The 24423-nt window shown below is 44.0% G+C and overlaps 2 protein-coding genes and 1 long non-coding RNA gene across 4 annotated transcripts; 1 reads left to right on the forward strand and 2 right to left on the reverse strand.

The window, feature by feature from the left end:
• Positions 1-803: 803 nt before the first annotated feature.
• LOC124697695 (receptor-like protein EIX2) lies at positions 804-3653 on the reverse strand. The gene is made up of 3 exons (XM_047230241.1): positions 1973-3653; positions 1517-1801; positions 804-1456 (listed from the first exon to the last, which is right to left on the reverse strand). The coding sequence occupies exons 1-3, from the start codon at positions 3651-3653 to the stop codon at positions 804-806; spliced, it is 2619 nt and encodes an 872-aa protein (XP_047086197.1).
• Positions 3654-6390: 2737 nt separating this feature from the next.
• Positions 6391-9734, reverse strand: LOC124704555. 2 transcript variants are annotated; one of them, XR_007003594.1, is made up of 5 exons: positions 9563-9734; positions 9411-9469; positions 9262-9329; positions 6822-6921; positions 6391-6738 (listed from the first exon to the last, which is right to left on the reverse strand). It is a non-coding gene; the product is annotated as an uncharacterized LOC124704555 (long non-coding RNA). The 2 variants fall into 2 exon arrangements; XR_007003593.1 differs by having other exon boundaries at positions 6391-6921.
• Positions 9735-14341: 4607 nt separating this feature from the next.
• On the forward strand, positions 14342-19744 carry LOC124700835 (E3 ubiquitin protein ligase DRIP2-like; the record flags this gene model as incomplete). Its single annotated transcript, XM_047232903.1, has 7 exons — positions 14342-14477; positions 17062-17161; positions 17308-17527; positions 18282-18607; positions 18696-18746; positions 18835-18907; positions 19197-19744. Coding segments are annotated over 7 exons (1113 nt in total), but the record flags the coding sequence as incomplete, so codon positions are not given.
• Positions 19745-24423: the final 4679 nt, after the last annotated feature.

Below are 24423 nucleotides of genomic sequence, written 5' to 3' on the forward strand. Positions count from 1 at the left end.
GGCAGGTCATGGGGAACGCCACGGTTCTCCAGATTGCCAGCCTCAAAAGTTCTGCATCGTCATGGCGATCATGCCAAAAATTAGTTGGACCTGTGATGGACGCATACTCCGGAGAGAATTCCTTTCTGCAAATCGTGTTCGAAGTTGCGCACACGATTGAAGGCAGTGAACCTTTTTGCAATGTCCTGAACTTCCCACATGGTTTTAGTATTATACTGTGCTGTCGTAACGCCATCCCTATAGGGGCTTAAATTGCCTGATTTGTACTACTAATGTGTGTAGCTTCTATGATGGAACTAGCTGAGTGGATCAGAACACGACTGTTGATAACAAGTGGCGCGATGACAGAATCTGAGTTTTAACAGCTACGCCTAACGGTGCTCTGCTCTATAAAAGAATATAACTAAGGAATGCAGATATGGACTTTAATCTTATACTCCCTCTGTCCCAAAATGACTTGCTCAACCTTTTCTACATGATGAACAAGTTATTTTGAGACTGGGGGAGTATAAGTAATGGACTGGTAAAATAAGCTGCATTAACAAGTTCTCTGTTTTACCATATTGCACACAGAACAAAACACTAACCATACACCCGTAAGAGATTATTGTCAACGAATGCAGCCATGGAATGCTTAAGTAATTGACTGTTATAATAAGCCACGTTCAAGATACAGACGCATTACATACGCATTACATAAGTTCTCTCTAGATATTACACAACACAGAGCAGAACACTTGAGAAACTATATACATATACACAAACTATATATCCAAATGTAGCGCAGTGGTGTGAGAAAACCTTCACGGTGCCTCCTCTCTGAAGTTTCTTACCACGCGGGCCTTGAAAATTGCTATTTGCACATAGCCCTTGTCATACAACCTGTCAAAAAGCCGAATGTACGCAGCCCTGCATGTCTTGCTGAATAAAAGGATGCAGTACACTGTCCACATGCCCATTGCATATCCTGTGCTTATGCCACGGAACAAATTTTTTATATCATCTGTCGCACCATCTTCATGTTCATCGTCATGGGCACTTGGACTTGTTCCGTTTGAACATTTGTTGGGAAAAGGAAGCCCGCAGAGTCCATAGTTTCCGATATACATATATAGTCCGTATTGATCATTGAGCGTTTGTAGCTGTCTCCCTGAGGGGATTCTTCCTGATAGATCATTGTAGGACAAGTTTAGCCAGCTCAAGAAAGTGAGGTCAGATAGACTTGAGGGGATTTCGCCAGACAGATAGTTGTAAGATAGGTCTAGAGATTCCAGTTTCCTTAAAGTGCCAATATTGTCCAGGATTGCTCCATCTAGCTGGTTGCTGGAGAGACTCAACGTCTGAAGTCCCTTTAGCAGAGATAAGTCTACAGGAATATGCCCAGTTAAACTGTTATATGACAAGTCCATCAACACCATCGGATTTGTGTAGTCAAAGGTATACTGACGCGCCTGATCTTTCGTGACAGTTGTTATGCTGTCGTCACTGTAATTGTTTTTACTTCCTTCATATTGACCTGTCATAGCTTTCAATCTTGCAAGAGAGGAAGGTATCATTCCTGATATGTTGTTATGTGCCACATCCAAATAATGAAGGCTGAACAGACTAGTGAACTGCTTAGGAAGGTGACCACGAAACATGTTTGATCGCAGAACCAACACTTCTAGGCTTGGCATTTTCCCACCTATCCATGCTGGCAAATTGCCAGAGAATATGTTGCCCGAAAGGTCAAGAAAAGTTAACCCTACGGCATTTTGGAGGAATCCTGGGAATTTACCAGACAACTTGTTATTCTTCAAGTCTAGAATCGACAAGGAACAACCGAGTTGCTCACATATAGAATAGGAATAAGGACCAAAGGCTATTGAAGTACTACTATTGTCTGGGCATCTTGGAAGATCGCCAGTCAGTTGATTGCTGGACAGATCCAATTCCGATAATCGCAATTGGCACACATATGATGGGATGGTACCGTTGATATGATTGTTGGAAAGACGTAACCAACGGAGCAGCGGAGCAGTGAGATTCGCTGGGAGATTCCCTGACAAGGAATTTTTTGAGAGATCCATTGCTTGAACTGATAATAGATCCACCTTTGTTGGAAGATCCCCACTCAGTTGATTCCTCGATAGGTCCAGTCTTTCGGCGTGAGAAGAAACAGTCCAGAACCAGTGAGGCAAGACATCACTTATGCTTGTGTTCGAAATATCAAGCACGGTTATGCCAGCTTGCCATCTCAGCCATGCCGGGAAGTGAGGACCCAAGGTACATGATCTGAAGTATCCTGAATGCAATCTAAATGGTGGAACCCAGCTGCCATTTAGATCAAATTTCAGAGAGTTGTGTGAAAGGTCAATATATTCTAAGTTCACTAGGCTTGCAAAATGTTGTGCAGATAGCACACCACTGAGCTTGCTCAAGCCGAAGTCCACATAAGCGAGACAGCCGAGTGCTCCAATCCCAGCAGGCACAGAGCCAACTAGCATTTTCTGGTAGAGGTCGAGATGACTGAGACTGGTGAGATTTCCTATCCAGTCTGGCAGCTCACCAGTCAAATTTGATGTTAACAGGTAAAGTTCACGCAACTTGTTCCACGAACACTTCGGTAATCTCTCCATGAATTCTGTTAGGTCCCCGTTGATGTTTACCCAGTCCAAATTCAGCACCTGTAAATTGCATAGGTTTTCCAAGTTTTCCGGCATGTGGCCAACTAGTTCATAGTTAGCACCTAAATCAAGGACGTCAAGGGACGACATGTTTCCTAGCGCATCCGGAATATGCCCTCTCCACCCACACCCGTCGAGCTGAAGCTTCTTGAGGCTAGTCAGGTCCCAAAACCAATTGTGTTGGAGTGAAGTGCCAAATTCATTACCTGACAAGTCAAGCACCTCCAGATGTGTGAGGTTGGAAGGGGATAGAGTAGAGACGGTACTGTTAAGCCCGCAATTAGACAACCGAAGGACCTTAAGATTAGGCAGCGTATTCACTTGGCTGATCCAATCCCTAGCTGATCTGACAAACACGCCGCTCACATCAAGATGCCGGAGGAGAAAGAGCCGATGCAACCATGAAAGATCTGATGTTGTGAGACCACCGCTATCATCACTGACAACCAGATACTGCAGCTTGGAGAGGTTACCGATGTGCGAAGGTATTCTCCCAGCAAATTTTGCAAATGATAGGTTGAGGTACTGTAAGTTGCTGAGAGCACCGATGAACATCGGTATGGGTGTCCGGTTGAAGTAATTGTAGCTCAGATCTAGGTACTTTAGATACTGCAAACGAGTTATGGAGGAGCTCATCTCACCTCTCGATAGCATCAAATTGGCACTCCAGAGATTGCTGGCGGTGTTGCGGAGGTCGAGCTTGACGACGTGTCCGGTACTACCGTCGCACCGGACCCCCTTCCACCGGCAGCAGTCTTGGCCTCGCCACGAGGAGAGCCGGCCAGTACGATCCAGGAGGCTTTCCTTGAAGGAAAGGAGCGCCTCCCGCTCTTCTGCAACGCAACCCCATGCTGACAGAGTGTTTGCATCAGTGGAGGACGTGGATGTTGCTCTGGAGGTAAGAAGGAGCAGGATCATCACAGTTGCAGCAACTTTGATTATATGAAACTGGCTATCAGTCTTCTCGACAGGCCATTTCATCTTCATATTTTCTACTGGAAACCAAGAAGCTAGCTAGTAGAGCACGCACAGCATGGTAGCCGTCATATATGGCATTCAACTGACTGGAAACTATTGACCGAGTTAACATGTCTTCTATCGGGTTGTTGGGTCTGCACGCCACTAGCTAGAGCTAGACCACACAAATGAGAAGCCATGCCGGGCTAATGGTCAAAATCGGTGTCACGTCCATGGGCGGACGTATCGTCCCTGTTGCCCGGGGACGTGCCCCAGCTTCAGCGCCGCACGCCTCAAGAGCAATCTGTTGTTCAGCAGCGAACAATTGAGCAGACCCGGGGTTCAGCTCGCGCGTCTCAGAGGCAGTCGCAAACTGAGGTTGACTATTGAACGAGCCACAGCTTTGCTTGCTTCCTTCTTACTTATCTTAGAGAAATATATTTTTTTAGGTAAAAATACTTATATTAAAACCGAGTAAGCAAGCCGCCTCATTAAAAACCTTCCGACTCTCTGTGATCCTGCAGTGAAAAGAGTATGGCCGTAAACTCGCCGGCTTCCATATCCACATTATTCAGGAGAGCTGGTACAAGAAAGCTAGGGGGCTCATCGACTTGCAACAAATTTTTTTAGAAAAACTATCCCTAACTAACTCATGAGCTACTAAATTTGTGTCTCTCCCACAATGCAAAAAATCAACCTTCCCTATGTTTACAACTTATGCAAGTATATCAGCATAGTAAGGAAGCAGCCCCACCATCCCATAGCGAATATCAATCAACATAGCAGCGTATCTTAGCCACGGTCCACTCGAATGGGCACCATCGACAACTCAGCGCTAGATTTCTTTTCCTTTTTTTAATAAAATCAGCGCTAGCAGATTTGCTAAAGGGCAGTGCTATAAATCTTCCGGAGGCTCTAAATTTTCTAGCCTCCTGCTTGCATGCGTGATACGTGTCCACTTTCACCTAAAATTTAGACTTTGATTCGTCGCACACGGCTACCGGCGGTGGCTGTTGTGCCACCTCGCCTCGCCATCTTGCCTGAGTTGTCACCTCTGTCGGCCCGTCACCCCCGGATCTCCCTCTAAACCTGCTTCATCTCCTGTGAGCCCTCCCCTATCCACCCATGTACTCAAGAGACCATAAGTGTATTCCTCTCCTCCCCCGCCAGCAACACCACGGTGAGCCGCGTTGTCCCCCTCTCTAGCAAGATCCATATGATGCTTATATTTATGCGAGAAAACAAGTAGTTGCCTGGGAGCACATCCAGGCTTTGATAAATTCTTGGATCCGCACTGGCCACATCGCTTCCAAAGCAGGACGGTCCTACTTCAACAACACTAGCTAAATACCTAGTCATTGCTATGAAAAGAAGAAGAAATAAATCAACATTATTATTATTATTATTATTATTATTATTATATTGTTATTATTATTAGTAGTAGCAGCAGCAGCAGTTACATCAAAGTCGCAACCACAACCATTCAGTCACCGTCGATCCACGTTTTCCTCTCCAATCATCTGACGACGCGTACAGTTTTTTTTACTGTAGATCCACCCGCTGGTGGTGTAGATCGGTGGGTTTCCTTCTTGCCTTCTATTTTCAGCATATTTATTCCTTCTTACCGCTTTATTTCGGTGTCCTGCCTTATTTATTTTTGGTGGCATCCGGTTTCTTAGTTCGACTAGTCTGAACAGTTGCCCGTTTTGCAGTTTATGATTCGATCGTGGTTGATCTTTTCCAAGTTCTGGCTATCGTGGCACCATGGCAATGCTTTTGGTAGCTTCCAATGGCAATCTCTTCGACGACTCTTCTTCTTACCTCCTAATTGAGAGTTCCGTCTCATGCCTCCACCGACCTCCCTTCCACGACTCTTCTCACCCACGACTCTTCTCCTCACCTCTCCAATGTCGTTGTTTACCTCCCGCCCTAGGGAGGCTAGGTCTTCGGCTCGTGGGCGTGAGCGAGGTTAGGCTAGAATTGGTCTTCCTATTGTCTTTCTCTTGATCTCCATCCCTAACTCCTTGGTGGGCTTGATCACCTGGTGCTCCGCCGCAACAAACTTGAGGTATCTATCTCCGGTGTTCCCAGTCTCTAGGTGCTTCCTTGCAATTCATGTGCGTGCAAATATCAGGCTCTGCTGGTAGCAAAGTATTTTTTAAATATTTTGTGGTGTTTGGCTAGAACAAAATACTGGAGTATCAATACTTTAGTATTGTGCAAAACACAGTATTTTCGCAGTATTTATAAAAGAGGTCCAGACCTCTTTTTTTTCTGAAACTGAGAAACGCGAGAAAGAAAACCCCTCCGATCCGCTCGCATGCTTCGTCCGTCGCCTTCCTTTTCTGTGGATTCTCGCTGGCATTATAGAGAGAGCAAAGCCAGATCGATCAACCAACTAGCTTTGTGCCTAGTTTCATGTAACTTTCTATGTAAACAACAAGTCCCTAGTATCATGCATGCTTTCATGCAGTCTGCTGCGTCGGATGTCTTTAATTCATCTACTAGTGGTTGGGGCGCCCCATGGGGCGCCTCCTCACCGGTCAGTTGCGTACCAATCATTTCAAAGATTGGTCCCTGTAACGTAACACTGAACTAATCTGCTGTACAACATGCATGCGGTGGCACCATTTCAGATGTACATGTGTTACAATTTCAGAAGATATTCGGTGGTACCAGGCCTGTTTTTCATAGAGAATAACATTTATGGAAAAGCAAGTACTTTACATAGAACATGAAAGAGCTTACCAATGCTCCTTGTGGATTTTTCGTTTTGCAGGTAAAAACAATTTATTTCAATACAATTCAATAGCGTAATACACATCACCATTTAGACATGACCACATGCACAATTCACATACAAAGCAAAATAGTCCTTGATCAAAAGGAGTATGCATCAGCACAAAGATGGATTGGTACCTATAACAGGAGAATGGAGGGATCCACATAAGCATTTACACAAGGAAAGAGCATGATATAAAGAACAAGAAAATGATCCTATGAAGATATCTTCCATAGATAGCCCAAAGTCATTGAACATGCATGGAGCTACTTTCCCTTCTTTCCGGTCAACCAAAGAAGATTTGCAACTTGCACATATAGTGGCCACATCACCCTGCCAAAGAGGAAGAAACACAAGTAAACAATGACAGTAGAGATGGAAATCCACGGCCTAAACAGACAAGAAACATCATGCACCTCTTCTTAGGATAATTGGCATCCTCATTGTGGAGGCCCATCAGACCAGCCTGCAATAACACTACGTTTCGGCTGATGTTCTCCAACATCATACATTTTACTAATGAAAAATAGAAATCCAACAAAAATAATTAAGTAGTGGAGCAACGAACCAGCTTGTTCCCGAGCAGTGGAATCGCTTCAGTATAGAAAAAGAAGAATAAACAGAAGCTTAGGTTAATTTAGAGCATAAGAGAAAGTGATGCGCCTTCTTGCCTCTCATAAAACACACATAATCAAAAGAACCAAATAATTCCTTATGGATAAATAAAAAGAGCCAAAGAACCTTCAATAGCCATCTCAGATGCATTGACCACACAATATAAGGAATGGACAGGAGATTTATGGTCCCATAAAAAGGTCAAAACAATTGTTTAGTCAAGAAAAATTGAAGTGTGTATCATCTCCTAATAATATTCAGGTCACTAAATCATAGAAATTTAAAAGGTCAAAACATTAAAAAAGAGGGGCACTTGATGCATCGGCATTTGTTGGTTCCTTGGTTGACAGAATTGCAGCCTAGCTAGAATGTAGTAATGCTCGGAAAAAGAGAGTACGTAAAATTCCAGAAGTGAATATTTATTTTGTTCTTACAGTGGAAAGATGCACAAAATAAGGAAAGTTCCCTATTACAAAATCTGCAGTGCATAAAAAAGCAGCTAAATCATGTTATGAACAAGCATAACAATTAGCAAAGGTTTATGGTAGCTGATTGAAAATCTTCATTGTATAAAACCAATGAAACTGGGGAGGATATAGCTGCCGAGAAATTTCTTTGTAAAAAGTAAGCAGCATTAACCATGCCACAAAATATTGTTTCTCTGCATTCTTCATACAAGCATCCTAATAAGTTTACATATTCAATTAAATGGGTGTGTCATAAAACTCGAATTACAAGGCTAAATAAGTTCTAGATTTGATATGTTATTGGAAATATGAATGTACATATTACCATGTCAACGAAATGAAAGAAGATGCTCAGTTTTGCAATTCATGGTATAAAATTTTAGAAGCTTGAGCAGGGGTTGTCAGAGGTCACAACCCAATGCCTTTGAACTAATAAACAACCTGCACCTATAGTCACAACAATGCCTTTGAACTAATAAATAACCTTCAACTAATAAACAACATGAGTTATTTTTTAGTTTAGTAAGCACAAAGAAATTAAGCAGGTGCATTTTACACTTCAGCAGGTAGAGAACCTTCAAGGTTTTCCTCGTACAACAATTAAATACTCTAATTTGAAGCAGTGCAAGAAAAATTCATACACATACTACAGCAATATACACTTGTATGGAATATGCCAGGGCGTTGAAGTGTATCTGTATTTCTTCGCCAATGCAAAATTAATGGTATATACCTACAAGCAGATTCCTAATAACATGCAGTCTTATTTGTTTCATGTCTCTGGTATAAAGTTTAGCTGGTAACATATAGGGCTCCAGTTTGTTGGATGTCCAACATGTAGGGCTAAGGTGCGCATGGTTAAGCCGACCGATAGCCTGAAATCCAGTATCAATACGAGGCAATGGTATGCACAAACAAGTGCAGAAACTATTATTGTACTAAGAAAAAAATGCTCTAGGAGAACACATACACTTGGTTTGTGATCTAGACTTTTACACAAAATGCTTCTGATGAGCCGTCTATTGCATTAGAGAAAATAAATGCATCCCGCAAATTTCAGATTTCATGAATAGCTCACAAAAACTGCATAAAAGTTAATTATTGGTCTTACAGTGCACCCAAATGTTTAATTGGTAGAGGAGAGACAGCAGAATTGTTTATCTTGCTCATCAGTGTTTGCATATTTGAAAGAAATAAAGAAAGAGCATGGTGAGTCTTTTAGTATTCCTTTCTAATACGTAGACACCAATAGAAAGGATAAACAACCATGTTGCCGTTCCTGCCGACTAAAATTGCAGACCAGGGCCTGGATCGACACCAATGTCAGATCAAGATGCATCTATAGGACCAAAAAAACAGCAACAGAGGTGTACGGCCACGCACCAACAAACTGCGATCTGTCCACAATCTCCCCAGGAGACAGCTTATATCGGGGATCAAAGGCAGCTAGCATAGAGAAAAATCGTAAAAAAGTACCCTAAAACGATAATAATGTAAACAAGACCGAAGACAGACGCAACAAGCAACACGACCTGAAACTCGTTCGCGCCGGCGTGCAGCGCTCCGGGAACAAGACGAGTCAGAAGATAACGCGTCCATGAAAAAATAAGTGCGCAGCAAACGAACCCAAACACAATCTAAGCGTCTACAACAAGATCATCTCCTCACTGACATTTCAACAAACACATGAACTGCAACAACAACCGTCGAATCAGATCATGCGGACAACCAGGCCAATCAACCCTAAAAGGATATAGAGGAAGAGCTGACATACCTCAACATAAAGAGGCAGGGCGTTGAAGCTAGACGTGGTGGATGGACAAATAAACGGACAGAACCAATCTAAAGGGAGGGAAACCGGGGAGGATGAGCCATCAGGAGTATTTACCAGAGGCGCCAATCAAAGAAAGGTAAGATGCATACCTCACGAATGACGGGTGAATGAAGCAGGGACCATCGATCTAGATCTGTTCGATGAACAGCTGCCTATAAAGGATACACAGAATCGGGAAACAAGAAAATGAGATGAACACGGTAAAAAAAGAGATCAAATCCCCAAAAGGAAACCAGGACACCTCAACCCAATCGTTCCATGGCGCACGAACATCGGCGGGTAGGAGATCAGAGGTGCGGCGACACGGCTGCAACACCTCAGCAGCTGGTAGAGGAAGGGCAGCCTCGAGGAAGACGAAAACAAAAGGAGGACAAGCGGGTGGGCCTTGTCAGAAGAGCTGCAGAGGAAGGCTTATTAGGGCATGTATAATGGTAGAGAAAGCATGCCTTCTCTTACCCTGCCACATCAGTTAGAGAAGGCATTAGATATAAGTCATACAACGCATTATCTCTTACTGCCATCTCTACCAACTAATATTAATAATTAAATTTTGGTAGGAAATTTGTTGCTAAGGAAAGACATATGTGATACAATGGAGAAAATAGATCTTCCTTGGCTTCCTAGAGATGATCCTTAGCTAGGCTAAGGCGATCCTTTTCTCTTCATTCTCTCTCGTCCAACTAACAGAAAATCGACGCAGATCTTTAGGCGAAGGCTGACATCACCCCATTATACGTGCCCTTAGGCTTTGCAGACGCGCAACAAAACAGCTGTCAACTGGACCTTTTTTCCAAGCCGAAACGGCACAGACAGGCGGGCCTAGGAACTAATCGAGCCTACATGCAGAAGCAACGAGAAGGCAACACTTGGGTTTGCACATCAAACCAAGAAAAGGACACTGCCAGGCTTCTCCACTTGCAGCGCGCAGCGCGCCCGACGCCAAACACACATACCAGAAATAAGACATACCGTGAAAATGACGAGCGGGCCATGTCCTTGATCGGGCCCATGTGCAGTGTACAGGCTAGAAGACGCACGTCACTGCCCAGCTGCAAGCAACGACGGGACCAATCAACAATGGATTTCTTCGGAACCAATCAATGAAGGATTTCTGCGGAAGAAAATATCTAGCAAAGAAGTGAACGGAATCAACTAAACGAGCTATCGTGGGACGCTATGAGATAGGGCAAGTAGTCTCACACTTACTTATTCTCAATGTCCTATAATATCTCTAGTGGATTATACTACACAGGCGCATCTTAGATCATTTGCTTGAACCATTATTTTTGATTTTTCACATAGTCTAAAAGTCAGCCAAAATGAGGGTAAAACAACACTTCCCAAACACCTCGCAGTTTTAGCCAAAACAAAGAAATACTAAAGCAACACGAAACTGCAGTATTCTTGCATAGAAATAGTTCAGTTTTAGAATACTATGGTTTAGAAAATACAGAGTATTTTCTTTCTCCAGTGAAGAGGATCAATTAATCTGGCAATACAATTCTTCTGGAATTTATTCTTCCAGTTCCCTTATGATATTATCAACTTTAGAGGGATTACCCATGTTTATCTTCCTGCTGTTTAGAAACTTAAGATTCTACCTAGAAATCAAGTTTTTCTCTGGCTCTTCTCCCATAACAAGTTTATGACTAGAGATAATCTTAGAACTAGGGGGATTCCAAAACTCATGAAATGTGAAATGTGCATTAAATTTGAAACTGTGCATTGTGTCTAGAGCCCTTTAGGATTTGGTAGAAGAGGTTTTTGATGTGCGTGTGTACAATTTTGAAACCATTCCTTCTAAGTGGATTTGTAACAAGAAATTCATGCATTTCAATTTAGTTTCCTCTGTTGTCCTCTAGGGCATATGGCTGAATAGAAATAATCTTGTGATTATTGTTCAGGAATTTGTTAACTGGTAACAGCTCGATCGATCACTGAATAGTGATTAATAGGCAAATTCGCTAGTTAATCAGATGATTAATGGGGTAATCGGCATTTTATCGGCTACTTAGTGACCCACCGAGCGACGATTGACTTGCCATTTAATCGGGTGATTCGGCCGAATTGTTGAACAAACCTTGTGTTTAACAAGGTTACTTGATCAATTTGAAATAGTTTTGGCACCTGGTTTACTTACTTCTTCGAGATTGGAAGAAACCTTTCAAGAAACTAGAAAATGGAAAAAACACTCAATTCATGGACCTGTTGCTCGCCAATTTCAAATCTTCACTCTACCTCCCTATGGGGTGAGATACCCCATCTTCGATTGGATATCCTCCTGGAACTCGAGCTATTATGGAAGGGCAACACTGACGCATCTCCTGGACAACCCTGGTGATTCACACAATATCCATGTGGTGATGTGATCTTTAGAAAAGCGCAAAAGAAAATGGTGCCTCCAGGAGTCGTCGGTGAAGGAGAAATCAGATGGAAGCTGAAGGATGTCATGTTCTTTCATGTGTTGGAACTTTGAGCTGTAGTTTTAAGTAAACATGTTCTTAGTTTCGTTTTAAGCTTTGCTATTGCTGTTGTTTCAGGGTTGCTGGTATTTCGGGAGCAGCTGGGATGGCAGCTGTTTCCCAGCGATCTTTGAAAAACAGACATATCGGTTTGTTTAGTTCGTAGTTTTCCTGTTTTTCTTTTGCAAACTTTGAACTCTTGTAAGAATTTGGCTTCTTTTCTATGAAATGGAGCTGGGGAGTGATCCCTGTTGATCTAAAAAAAGATACGGAGCATCCAAAGGGAGCCTCACTTCTTTACCTCTGCCTAATATTGTGTTCCGTTGATCCTTTCTTTAGTTTTCTACAGCGGCTGGAGAGACCGTGAAGGGTCCAGCACTTCCTCTTCGCATCCCCTTCCTTTCCAGATGATCCGTTGACACGCCATAGCTGCACCTGCACCTTTTGTCCAGACTACTTCTACTACTAGCATGTTGGTTTTCTGCGCGATTCTCTGAGGCTGGCATGAGCGGATCACCATGCCGTGTGAACTTTCTTGAAGCTCGATCTCTTCCACTGCAGAAAAGGACTACTTCTCTAAAAACCAAGTACAGCTTTTAAACAGCCGATTGATTATTCATTTACAGGCTGCATTGGTTGAGGTGCTTCATGGCGAGGACGACCTAGCCGCAGATGGCAGTGGAGCGTAAGAAGCGTGGTAGATGAAGCCCAACCTGCCCTCAACTCCCAAAGCTCACGTACGCTCTTCGTCGGCGTCAGCGCTGACAAAGCCTTGCTCCTTTTCGGTCCTTTGAACACCGACGATAGTGACTTGGCGCCACCACCAAATCGCTGCTGCTGTTTCCCATATTTCCTATTTGATTTCATTGATCCTTCGCATTTCCATATGACTGATGCCTCTAGTTGCTGTTTACCTTCATTAGCACTTGGTTACTTAGCTATAGCTACAAACGAATTGTACAAACATCAGTAGATAATATATAGTACTGCTAGAAGAGCTCAAATTCGGTAAGTTTTGCTCAACACAAACAAGAAGGTAACAACAACCAATGGTATTGAGAAAACAAACTATCCAATGTCCCACTTGATTATTTAACTATCCATTGGCATCTTCTTTTGTTATTGAGAAAACTAAAGAAAGGATCAACGGAACATAATATTAGGCAGAGGTAAAGAAGTGATATTTGCAGGCACATGAATTGCAAGGAAGCACCTAGAGACTGGGAAGACCGGAGATAGATACCTCAAGTTTGTTGCGACGGAGCACCAGGTGATCAAGCCCACCAAGAAGTTAGGGAAGGAGATCACGAGGAAGACAATAGGAAGACCAATGCTAGCCTAACCCCGCTCACGCCCACGAGCCGAAGACCTAGCCTCCCTGGGGTGGGAGGTAGACAACGACGTTGGGGAGGTGAGGAGAAGAGTCGTGGGTGAGAAGTGTCGTGGAAGGGAGGTCGGTGGAGGCATGAGGCGGAACTCTCGATTGGGAGGTAAGAAGAAGAAGAGTCGAAGAGATTGCCATTTTACCTCTTTAGTCCTGGTTAGAGACACCAAGCGGAACTAAAGAGGCTCGCAACGGTGGGGCTTGCCGCAACCCCTTTAGTCCTGATTAGTGTCTCCAATCAGGACTAAAGATCCCGTTACTAACCGGGACTAAAAAAAATCGGTGTCCTAGCCGTTCGAACCGGAACTAATACTCCAGGCAGTTTCGAACGAAAGCCATGTTGTGTTTGAAAAATACATAAATTATAGATACAATATTTAGGAGGTTACACAAATTAGTATTCCCTCCAATTCATAATAAGTATTGTGGCTTTAGTTTAAAATACTCCCTCCGGTCCAGAAAAAATGTCTGACATGATAATTTGCAAAAATATCCTCAAGTTTTCTTGACTCTTAACCCGCACTCCACTTTTTATTAGGCAGACCACGTGCATTTGCTCTGTGCCTTTACCGGGAATGGATTGGCCCAAGCGAGACAACTCGCGTCGTGTGTCACTGCGGACGTACTGTGTGCTTTTCCTGATTTTAGAAGGACTTAAATGCAAAACATGTTTGTAATAGGCTTTCGACACTTTTTTAGGATCGGAGGGAGTAGTTAAAATTTAAACCAAAGTCACTACTGATTCTTTGGGCCGTTGCAACACTGAAGAAGAGAGCGAGAGCGAGAGGCCGGCCGAAGTGGATAGGCTGGGCCGGCGTCGTGGAGGATCCGCAGTTGAGAGGCCTGGGCCGTAGGCGGTGGAGACGGATGGGCCGGTGGACTGGGTCCACGGTCGGTCGTGCGACCGCGTGGGCTCCGTCTACGCCGGATTTCGGCAGTTTCCACTTTCCACTACTCGGGCTGGCTCACGCGACACGTCGCCTCGCCACCGTCACCGTCACCGTCGCTGTCGCAGTCTCACAGAGGGGGGCTCGTGCTCGCGTCCGGAGGCGGCGAGATGGGGGGCGACCCGTGCGAGGACAAACCCTCGCCTGCCATGCACAAAGCTGAGCTCGCCTGCCCCGCCGACACCGCCGCCGACACCGCCGCCGACGCCGCGCCAGCTGCTGGAGGAGGAGGGAGCGTCGGCGGCGCCGGCGGCGCGGGCGTCGTGATGGTGAAGCGCGCCGCCCTGGTGGCGTGCCTGACCTGCCCGCTCTGCCGCCGCCTCCTCCGCGACCCGGCCACCATCACCGAGTGCCTCCACACCTGTGAGTTCCCCGCGCGTCCCCCTCCCTCTCCCCCCGCCGCCTCCGCCCCCGTCTCGCTCCCCAGTCCGTGGCGGCTCCACATTTTTTCTTATTTCTCTACTGAGCGCGTCGTGGCTGAATTAAAGCGTGGAAGGCGGGCGCCCTTCTGTGCGTCAAATCTAGTCCCGAGGTCCATTTCGAGCGCGATGCGTGGGAAAAGGTGGTGGCTTGGCTTCGGTCGCTCCATGCGCTTGCGATTTGTGTGCGGTTTTGGGTGTGGTGTGGAAATTTGAATGCTTTGGTTATCTCCTTTGCGGAATTGGCATTTCTTTGTCATTCGTATCACTGTATGGGTAGAGGTTATATGCAAGAGGTATGTTCGTCTGATGAAAAAAGGTGGCATCTTTTAGACTTCTATACATCAATACATACATAACATACTCTGTTAGCCTGTTGCGGTTCCCTAGGAGCGCAAGTATCGGTTTGTTGCTCATGACTTATGAGGGCTTTGTCCATACAGGAGATAAATGAGTGATTGGATCCTCGATGCTCGACTGATCCAAGTGAAATCAGATGATTGTAGGTACACAGCTTGTTTTCAGAGGTTGCTAGGAATTTGTGGTGAGTGGAGGCTTAGATGAGATGCAGCAAAGGTGCTGTTCTTGTGTTAGTAGGTCATAAGTCTGTCTGGGCAGGCGCGCCTATGCACCAGAAAGGGTTGAGTTTTTGGCCTAGAAACCCTGGTATATTGCATTAAATTAAAATATCGTGTCCTCGTGATTTGGGTGTTTAGACCTTGGACATATGTTGAGTGGGTCTGTATTGATGGTTAGCTAATGTGTGTTTCGCTACTTCTACTGATTTGTTGTTCGGTAAACTTGAAGGTACTAAATGTGGTCATCTTGAAGGTTTGGCATATGAAACTAGTAGAGTGTTTAGCTCATAGAGAAGTGAGACTGGTGAATATGTCGATCTTCTACTGGATGTATGTTATCTTTGATTCTTGAGGAGTTCGGGAAAAATAGGAGAACTCTTGTGGGATGTTTGAGGCTGGGTTTGATTGGAGGCTCTAGTAGTTGGAGGTGGTTACCATGGCTTGGGTTGCCAGCAACCAGGAGCAGGGTGGTGCCTAGTTTAAAAAAGAGGTAGAGATTAATGCCTTCTTGCTTTATTCCACGGGATGTCCTGGCTATATATAGCCCAGCCAGCTTACATGCATAACTGAACTGACTTCATAATCAGTTCTTGCTATTGAATTCTATCTTTATTAGCCTTTAGCTAGTTTATTAAATGATAATTGAGATAAAGGTTAGGAAGATCTTATGGTTTCCTAACCTGAAGCTGGATTCGCTGTTAAGCTTGCCCCCACATGACAATTCCTTCATAGTCTATATCTTGCCCCCACATGTAATATAGCATGCTGGACATTGAAGCCGGCTTTGCTGTTAAACTTCCCCCAAATGACAATTCCTTCATAGCCCAAAGCTGGCTTCGCTGTTATGCTTCATAGACATTGGAAACTTTTTAAAATAAAAGCGTCTTCCTTTTGTGGTAAAAGAAGTTTATTATAGGGAATCGTTACAGTACAAGAACCAAACAAGCAATTGTAATTCATAAAACGGAAGCAGCTATTAATGATTTTGGACCAATCAGTAATAATGGCATATGAACAATCCTTTTTAGTTCAGTCACACCATCATCTAAAATAATAAACAAAGCTGTACACAAGCCCAAATTTAATCCCTATTTTCCTCCAAAAATCTTGTTTAGGTTTAAAATATGTAGTGTTATCTATCATATAAACATTCAAAACATTTTGTTGGCGGTCATGTGGATGATACTACTCCCCTGGCTCCATAATTCTTATCGTGGTTACAAGAATTTTGGGACGGAGGGAGTAGTTTTTTTGTTTGATAGAGTTTTAAAGTACTAGCTGACATAGGAATTGTTCATATATGATTATCATTGATGGAAAACAGGAGGCCGTGATGGTGAGGTGAGAGTTAACGATACAGAGAGATTATTTATGTTTACTGGAAATGCAGAAAGTTTTTGATGGGTGGATCCACCAGGCCATCATCAACTTCAGTCTATGGTAGGATGTGTTTTTAAAACTAGGAATAACAATTGTATGAATCATCCTAACTACAGTATATTGCTTGAAACTTTTATTCCAATGGAGTGCAGAGACACTTCCCTATATAATATTGTCAATTTGTCTTCTCTAGATTTGTAAATAATCAGTACCTCCATTTCAAATAGACAACTCTGTCGAAACCATGCATTCAATATCCATGACTACTAATTAAGGAAAACTAATTTAGGTTGGGAAGGTGCAGATGGTAGAACTAGATTTTTCATGAAAAAATGTTTCACAACATAACTTATTTGTAATATATTACTTATATGTCCATACAAAACAAATGTTTATAGTCTATTTTCAGAACGGAGGGAGTATATTTTTAATATATCTTGTTTGTATCGTGTACATTTTCTGCCTTTTAGGAGTTTCTGTGGCAAACATCTTTTAGGAAATTATCTATAAATCTCAATTGGTTCTTCCATTTCCGTGCTTCATTCATTAATTTTTATTCCTTAATATCAGTTTGCAGAAAGTGCATATCGGAGGAGTTCATCGATAAGGAGATCTGCTACTGCCCTACTTGCAACATTGATTTAGGCTGTGCTCCAGAGGAGAAACTCAGGTTTGTGTTGTTTTCTTTTATGCTCCAGTTAACCTTCAGCCTTCGGAATCAACCTTCAGATCACAAGCATATGTTTTTTTGTTCTTTTATGTCAGTTTTCTTATGAGCAGTTTAACGCTTATGTTATCAATTGATTTTCTGTACAGAGCTGATCACAGCCTACTATATGTGAGGTCAAAGATATTTCCTTTTAAAAGACGGAAGGTTGAGGTTGAGGACCAAGAAGTCACATCACCGATTGTATCACCTGTCAAGAGGAAAGAAAGATCTCTATCTTCACTGGCGGTCCATGGTCCTCGGGTGTCTATACAGAAATGCCTTACAAAGAGGAGAACGAAAGCTCCATGCTTACGCAGTTTGTCTTCGGTATGTAGCTTTTGTTCTTATCACTGTGCACTAGGTTATTTTATTAGCACTTCCGTGTGCTGACGATTCGAATTTCATAAAAGCAGAGTGTGACTACTTCAGGGCTAATACATGTCAATTAAATTTATTCTCTTGAGTGCATCTTGGTTCAGGAACTTCTATATTTAATGCTAAACGAATATAACATTTTTTTTTTTGCTTATTTGGTACCTGAAGTGTATTTCTGCATTTGTGGTTTTCTTGTTTAATCATATAGAAATCGTATAGGTTATAGTTGAGTAGCATCAGCATTGAATGTTTTAGGGATCATACGATGTCGACTGAGTTGATTCTTTTGAACCAACCATCAGAATTGAGTGTTTTAGGGATCATACAATGTTGATTTAGTTGGCTCTTTTGAACCAACCTTGGTGATACTTATGATGTGTAAACATGGATGTGTCCAGCCTGGCCAAATTTGGAGAGATGCACAACACAGACTTTTTGTTTGTCTTCAACATTATTGTTTTTCTGTAAACATATGATAAACGATGCTATTAAAGTTGTGTTGGAACCATACTGTGTTTTATCCATGCATCAAATACAATTACTGTTCATGATGGGAGTATTGTCCACATTTTAACCCCGTTCAGACTCTGCAAGGGCACATGTATATGTATTGCTCTATGTTCACGTTTTACTTTCTTATAATTCACAACTGAATAGTTATTTTATCCTGCCTTGCATGATTTATATGCGCCATTCTACCTTGCAGGGCAGTAAAGATGCAACAAAGAAAGTTGGAGGATGGAAACCTTTGGCCTCTCATATTAGAGTTGGTAAAGATCGAAAAACTCTTAAATCAGGTTCCGAAGATGATAATAGAACCAGAATTAAGTCTGGCGATCCAGATGATGGTGCTCCTTCCAGTAAAGCGAAGGCTAGAGAACAGCTGGCAAGATACGGGAATCTAGCCAAGAAGGCTGGAAGCAAGAAAGTGTTCGCTCTTAAGGGAAAAAAGAAAAAGTTCAAGGCAAAACAACCTAGGCAAAAGAAAAGATTGCGAACATTATGGTTCTATCTAGTGGCTGCTTTTGAACAGTGAGAAACACTAGACTTATCTTGTGAGTTTTTTTGTACCTTCAAGGAAAAGGCAATAATCATGCTCTTGTGTTTTCATTTGTTTCAGGAAGAGACAACCTCCTCTACCGCAGCTGCCTACAAAATTTTTGAGGGTCAAGTGAGTTTTCTAATTCTGGGATACTATTTCCTGTACAAACACAAATGTCAAGTTTGCACTAACCTGCGCCTTTATTACCTTGTCCTAGGGATGTCGATTTGCCTGCTTCCTTCATACAAAAGTACCTTATGCAGAAGCACAATCTTTCAAGTGAAGCTGAGGTATGTTTTTCTTTTACCCATTGATAAGCAAGATCTGAGTGAAGAGAAAACTCAAGTTGCTGTTGCCAGCTTCCAATCCGAGTCCGTGTCGGATTTCCCTTCGCCATATCCTTTTGTGCATAACCACACATTCCATTTTGGCGTGGAGCAACGGCTTTTTTCCACTGATATAAGTGCATGCCACCGGCTGGCACAAAAGAAGCGCCACTCAGTTCAGCAAAACCTAGCAAGTGATCATTTTTTTCTATATTTTCCATATATACCGACCTATGGAGATGTGTGGTTTCAGGTGGAGTTGATGTGTAATGGCAAGACAGTGGACCCGGCAATTACCCTGCATGACCTAGCAGACAGCTGGCTCGACAAAGGACCGAAGGGTCGGGTGCGGTCGGCCGAGGGCGCCCCTGCCACCGGTTTCATCACGACGGTATTCTACAGCAGGCCAGAACTGCCCGCGCCCCTACCCCCAGCTGAAAGCCACAATGGCGGATCCTGAGCTCCGGCCCACGTCTGAACCAGTCATCTGATACAGCAGAGCCCTCTGGTTGGTGCCAGCATTGATGCCAATCATGCGAGGCTCGAGCCACCTTGTGATATGTAGTTATTAGACGTTCGATTTGCATGCCCTGTGGTGCTTCTCATCTTATGATTTATTAAGCTGTTCTTCACCATTTTTCTTCATCTGACTAAGTACATGTACTTATGCGATGTGTAATTCCACGTTGAGTTGTTGAGTGCTACTGTAACTGTAGGCGTGCGTGGCATGTAGGATATGCCTCTGTAGTCTGTCTGTGTGCTCGGTTGCTGATGTGTGTAATACAGAACTTGTTTGATGTACGCTTCCGAATCCACTGTCATTAACGTGTAGCTCATCGAACTGAAAAGGATGGTTATCGACGGCTGGGTGAAGCATTTGGGTTAGGTGATGTTTGATTACAAGCAACCTGTGTTTTACATCTGTCATTTTAGCTTATGGCAGAATCGGTTTACCATCGCATGGAAAAATGTTTTCATCGATACAAAACATCTCCGAGTATCATGTTTTTTTTTTCTGTGTTTACGTTTGTGCTGCTAAATTCATTGGTCAGTGAACCAGAAGGGCGAACCTGAACCCAACGTTTTTAAAAGGCAACTTCACCTACAGGACCTAAGCTATATCTACCATTCGAGATTGAAACACAAGTGAAACTTTTGTGAAACTAAATTGATACATGAAAAGCATTGTGAAATATTTTGACAAAAAGTGAAATTGCTGACTTCACCGCTGAAAAACATTGTGAAATATTTTGACAAAAAGTGAAACTGCTGACATCACCGCTGACGTTATTTCGATATGTTTCACAAAAATATCGTGTTTTAGTTAAGTTTCAGTTTGGTTTCATAATTTTGTGAGTTGACTAAGTTAACACATGAGTGACATCACGGATGACATCACTGCTGTAGGTACCGTTCACTGTAAAATGAGGTTTTTCGGTGTTCAGAGGTTGTGCCACCAGTCATATTTCCCGAGATGCCTGTTCCGCCGTCCATCTTCTCCCAGACGTTATCGTTGCCGTTCAAAATTACAAACCCTAAGTCTTTGTTTACCACATTTTATCGGCACCAACCCCGGCCCGGCCCAGCCCGGCCCACCTAGGATTTCGCCTCCCGCCCAAGGAACCGGTCGCAAAAAGACAAACCCCGCGCGCTGGCCACACGCTCTCTTTCCTTGTCTCGACCCCCTCCCGACCACAGCCGCCCCATTTATACCCCCACCCGCTCTCCTCTCTCCCCTCACTCCTCTCCGCTTTCTCATACCTGCGAGCCTACGAGCCGCGCCGCCTCCCTCCTCCCCGCACGCCTTCCTCATCTCGTCGCTCGCCGGCCTGAGGGCAGCTCTCGCCGGCCAGCCTCGGTAATCACGTCGGGATCTTGTCCTTTCTTGGCCTGCTCGGGTCGCTTGCTTGCTTCTGTGGTTTCTTTGGGTGATAGATTTGGATTTTTGCGCTGGTTTTTGGGCTCCGGGGGTTAGCTTCGGGTTTCTTGGATGATCGATCGGATCGGCGGCGGGGAGCGAGGATCTGAGCTCCCTCGACGCCGTCAGATTTATCCCAATTTTTTCCGAGAGTTTTTGTTGCCTTTTTGGTTACGTACGTACGTGGATCTCGCTGCCATGGTGGCCGGGTGTAGTAGCTAGGTTGCGTTGGTCGCCTCGCCGACGACCGTGTTTTTCCGGGGAGCTCACCGCGACCAGGGGCGTCGTCGCGTTCTGCGGAGGCTCGCCTCTCCTCGCGCCGGGCTCCCCACGTGGTTTTTCTATCCTGTTTGCGTGCGTGCGTGTGTGCGGCTAGCTTCGGAGATCTTGGCCTGTATAGCTAGATCAATAGATGGATCGATCATGGATCATCTCGGCGGCCGCGCAGGCAGTGCGTGGTTTTGCTAGATGTTAATTTTGAGGGGCCGTGCCCGCTGGTTGCACGGTCACCTTCTCATTTCGTTTGCTCTGCGCTCATGCGGGTGCAAGATCTTTGCGGCTTCCGGCCGTTGTGTCCCTGGCTTGGTTGCTTCGATGATCTGGTCGGGGACCAGCGAAGATCTGGACTGGACTCTCGTCCAGTCGTCCTACACCACGCGATCTCGCCCCAATTTTTCCCGAGGGTTTTGGTCGAGGATTTGGCAGCCACGGTGGGTATAGGAGCTTAGCGGGGGTTGGTCACTAGGCCATGGTGTTTTCGGGAGAGCGCGTCCCGGCCAGGGGCGCCGGCCGTCGCGTTCTGCGGCGGCTCGCCTCGCGCCGGGTTACCCATGTACGTCCATCTTGTTTGCTTGCGTGTGTGCGGCTAGCTTCGGAGATCTTTGCCCTGTATGGACGGATCGTGGATGATCGGCGGCTGGACAGGCAGTGGTTTCGCAAGATGTTGCTTTTGAGGAGCCGTGCCCGCTGGTTGCACGGTCGCCTTCTCATTTCGTTTGCCCTGGGCACATGCGGGTGCAAGATCTTTGCGCTTCCGTTGTACCTGGCTTGGTTGCTCCGATGATCTGGTCGGGGAGCAGCGAGGATCTGGACTGGACTCTCGTCCTATGCCACGCGATCTCGCCCCAATTTTTTCCCGAGGGTTTTGGTCGAGGAATTGGCAGCCATGGTGGGTATAGGAGTTTAGCCGGCCGGGGCTGGGTTGGTCACTTGGTCATGCTGTTTTTGGGAGAGCGCGTTCCGGCCAGGCAAGGGGCGCCGTCGCGTTCTGCGGCGGCTCGCCTCGCGCCGGGTTCCCCATGTCCATCTCGTTTCTAGCTTCTTTGCGTGCTCCCTGTGTACAGCTTCCCGAGATCTTCGTTGGGGCCATCGGCTTGTATGAACGGATCATGGATAATCGCCGCTAGCTGCCCGCGCGCGGGTTGCAGGCTAGTAGTTTGCCGAGGATCAGAGCGACAGTGGTTCTATGTTCGATTTCTGGTCGCTTCGCTAGTTCCTAGTTAGATTCGCGTTGTTTCTCCATTTCTGCCGATTTGGCTTTCATTTCTCATTTGATAAGATGCATATCTCTGACAATAATCTATTCCATGGTTTTGCTGTGCAGTAGGCTCGATTTCGGTGCTGGATCTGCCACCTTCTTTCGGTGTAGTCTGTGGATTGCACCCCGGCCGTTAAGGTAATGGTGTCCTTCATCGAACGCTGGCGAACTAGTGACTGGATTGTTACTGACTAGTATATCATTTATCTATATCGAGGACATAGTTTCCCATAAAAAACATGTCATAAGTATAACAATTATACTGAATATAGTAAAGAAATAAAGAAAAACCAAATAACCTTTAATTAGATTCATCTAAGATTTCGATTCCCAGTAAAACAAATATTATGTTATCGATCCTGCGAAGTAATACATTGTTTTAAGTATATTTAGTACTTTATCTTATATTTAATTAGTACATAAAATACATTATCTAATTTGATCCACTTTAAATTGAAAAATAAGGGTGTGGCTATTTCTCAGTGAGAACTAACTTCGTTTTCAGTCAGATGATGTCATCAAATCTAAGTAACATAGAAGCACTGTCGCACGGATCATTTGATAAGATGCATCTCTGATCACCTATTCCATGGTTTTGCTGTGCAGAAGGCTCGATTCCGGTGCTGGATCTGCCACCTACTTTCGCTGCGGTAGTCTGTGGATTGCACCCCGGCAAGGTAATGGTGTCCTTCATCGGACGTGACGAACTAGTGACTGGATTGTTGCTGACTAGTATATCATTTATCTATATCGAGGACGTAGTTTCCCATATAAAAAACATGTCATAAGTATAACAATTATACTGAATATAGTAAAGAAATCAAGAAAACCAAATAACATTTAATTAATTTCATCTAAGATTTTGATTCCCAGTAAAAAAATATTATGTTATCGATCCTGTGAAGTAATACATTGTTTTAAGTATATTTAGTACTTTATCTCATATTTAATTAGTATATAAAATACATCACCTAATTTGATCCACTTTAAATTAAAAAATAAGGGTGTGGCTATTTTGAGTGAGAAATAACTTCGTTCTCAGTCAGATGATGTCATGAAATGTAAGTAACATAGAACCACTGTCGCCCGGATCATTTGATAAGATGCATCTCTGCTCACCTATTCCATGGTTTTGTTGTGCAGGAGGCTCGATTTCGGCGGTGGATCTGCCACCTGCTTACGGTGTAATCCGTGGATTGCGCCGGCAAGGTAATGGTGTCCTTCATCTGACGCTGACAAACTATAGTAACTGGATTGTTTCTGCCTTTGCTACTTAGGCGCTGGTGTCATGGTTGTTGCAGGGTAGCACTGTTATTAAGTCGCTTTGTTTTCTCTAGTGGCGCTGTTGTTGTCTTCGTAGAGTAGATCTGATGAATCTTTTTGTCTTAACTTTTTCTTTACATCATGAGCTCACACATAAAAGATACTAAACCTCAATTCGAAGAAATTCTATTTTGTAGCAAGACATTCACTGAGCAAGTGGAAATCCTTTTGAAGGAAGCTATTCAGAAACAACTAGAACGGTTTTCCCTTCAGCAAAAAAACATAAATTTTGCATGTCTACTCTTGTTAGTACAAGAGGAATAGTTAAGAAATATTTTTTCATTTGACCATTTGAATCATGCAAAAATGTTTTCTTAGTTTTTAGTAGGATAAACTGATCTTAAATTGCTACTATTTTGCTCTTTACAATACTGGTTGTTGCTGTCATCCGGAGATTTCATTACCCCCTATGCGTGTACATCATTTGTCTCTTCAATGGTTGATCTAAATCGGCCAGAGTGCATTAGTTTTGCCCAAGTTCATTCTTCCATGTGTCCATGAGCTGAGGTTCTCGTTTGGCGTTGTGTTGATGAACTTATTAATTTTGTGATGTAACCGCTAAACTCATGGTGTTGTAGTTGTTGCCTTTGCTGTTAATTATGTGATGGTCTCCTTGTTGATGATGGTAGTTGCACCGTAGCACTGCTGCTTACTGGCTTTGTATGCTCTAGCGTAGGCACGTTGTTGTCGTCGTCACAAAGT

The sequence above is a fragment of the Lolium rigidum genome, chromosome 3, assembly GCF_022539505.1.
Source record: "Lolium rigidum isolate FL_2022 chromosome 3, APGP_CSIRO_Lrig_0.1, whole genome shotgun sequence".
Lineage (NCBI taxonomy): Eukaryota > Viridiplantae > Streptophyta > Magnoliopsida > Poales > Poaceae > Lolium > Lolium rigidum.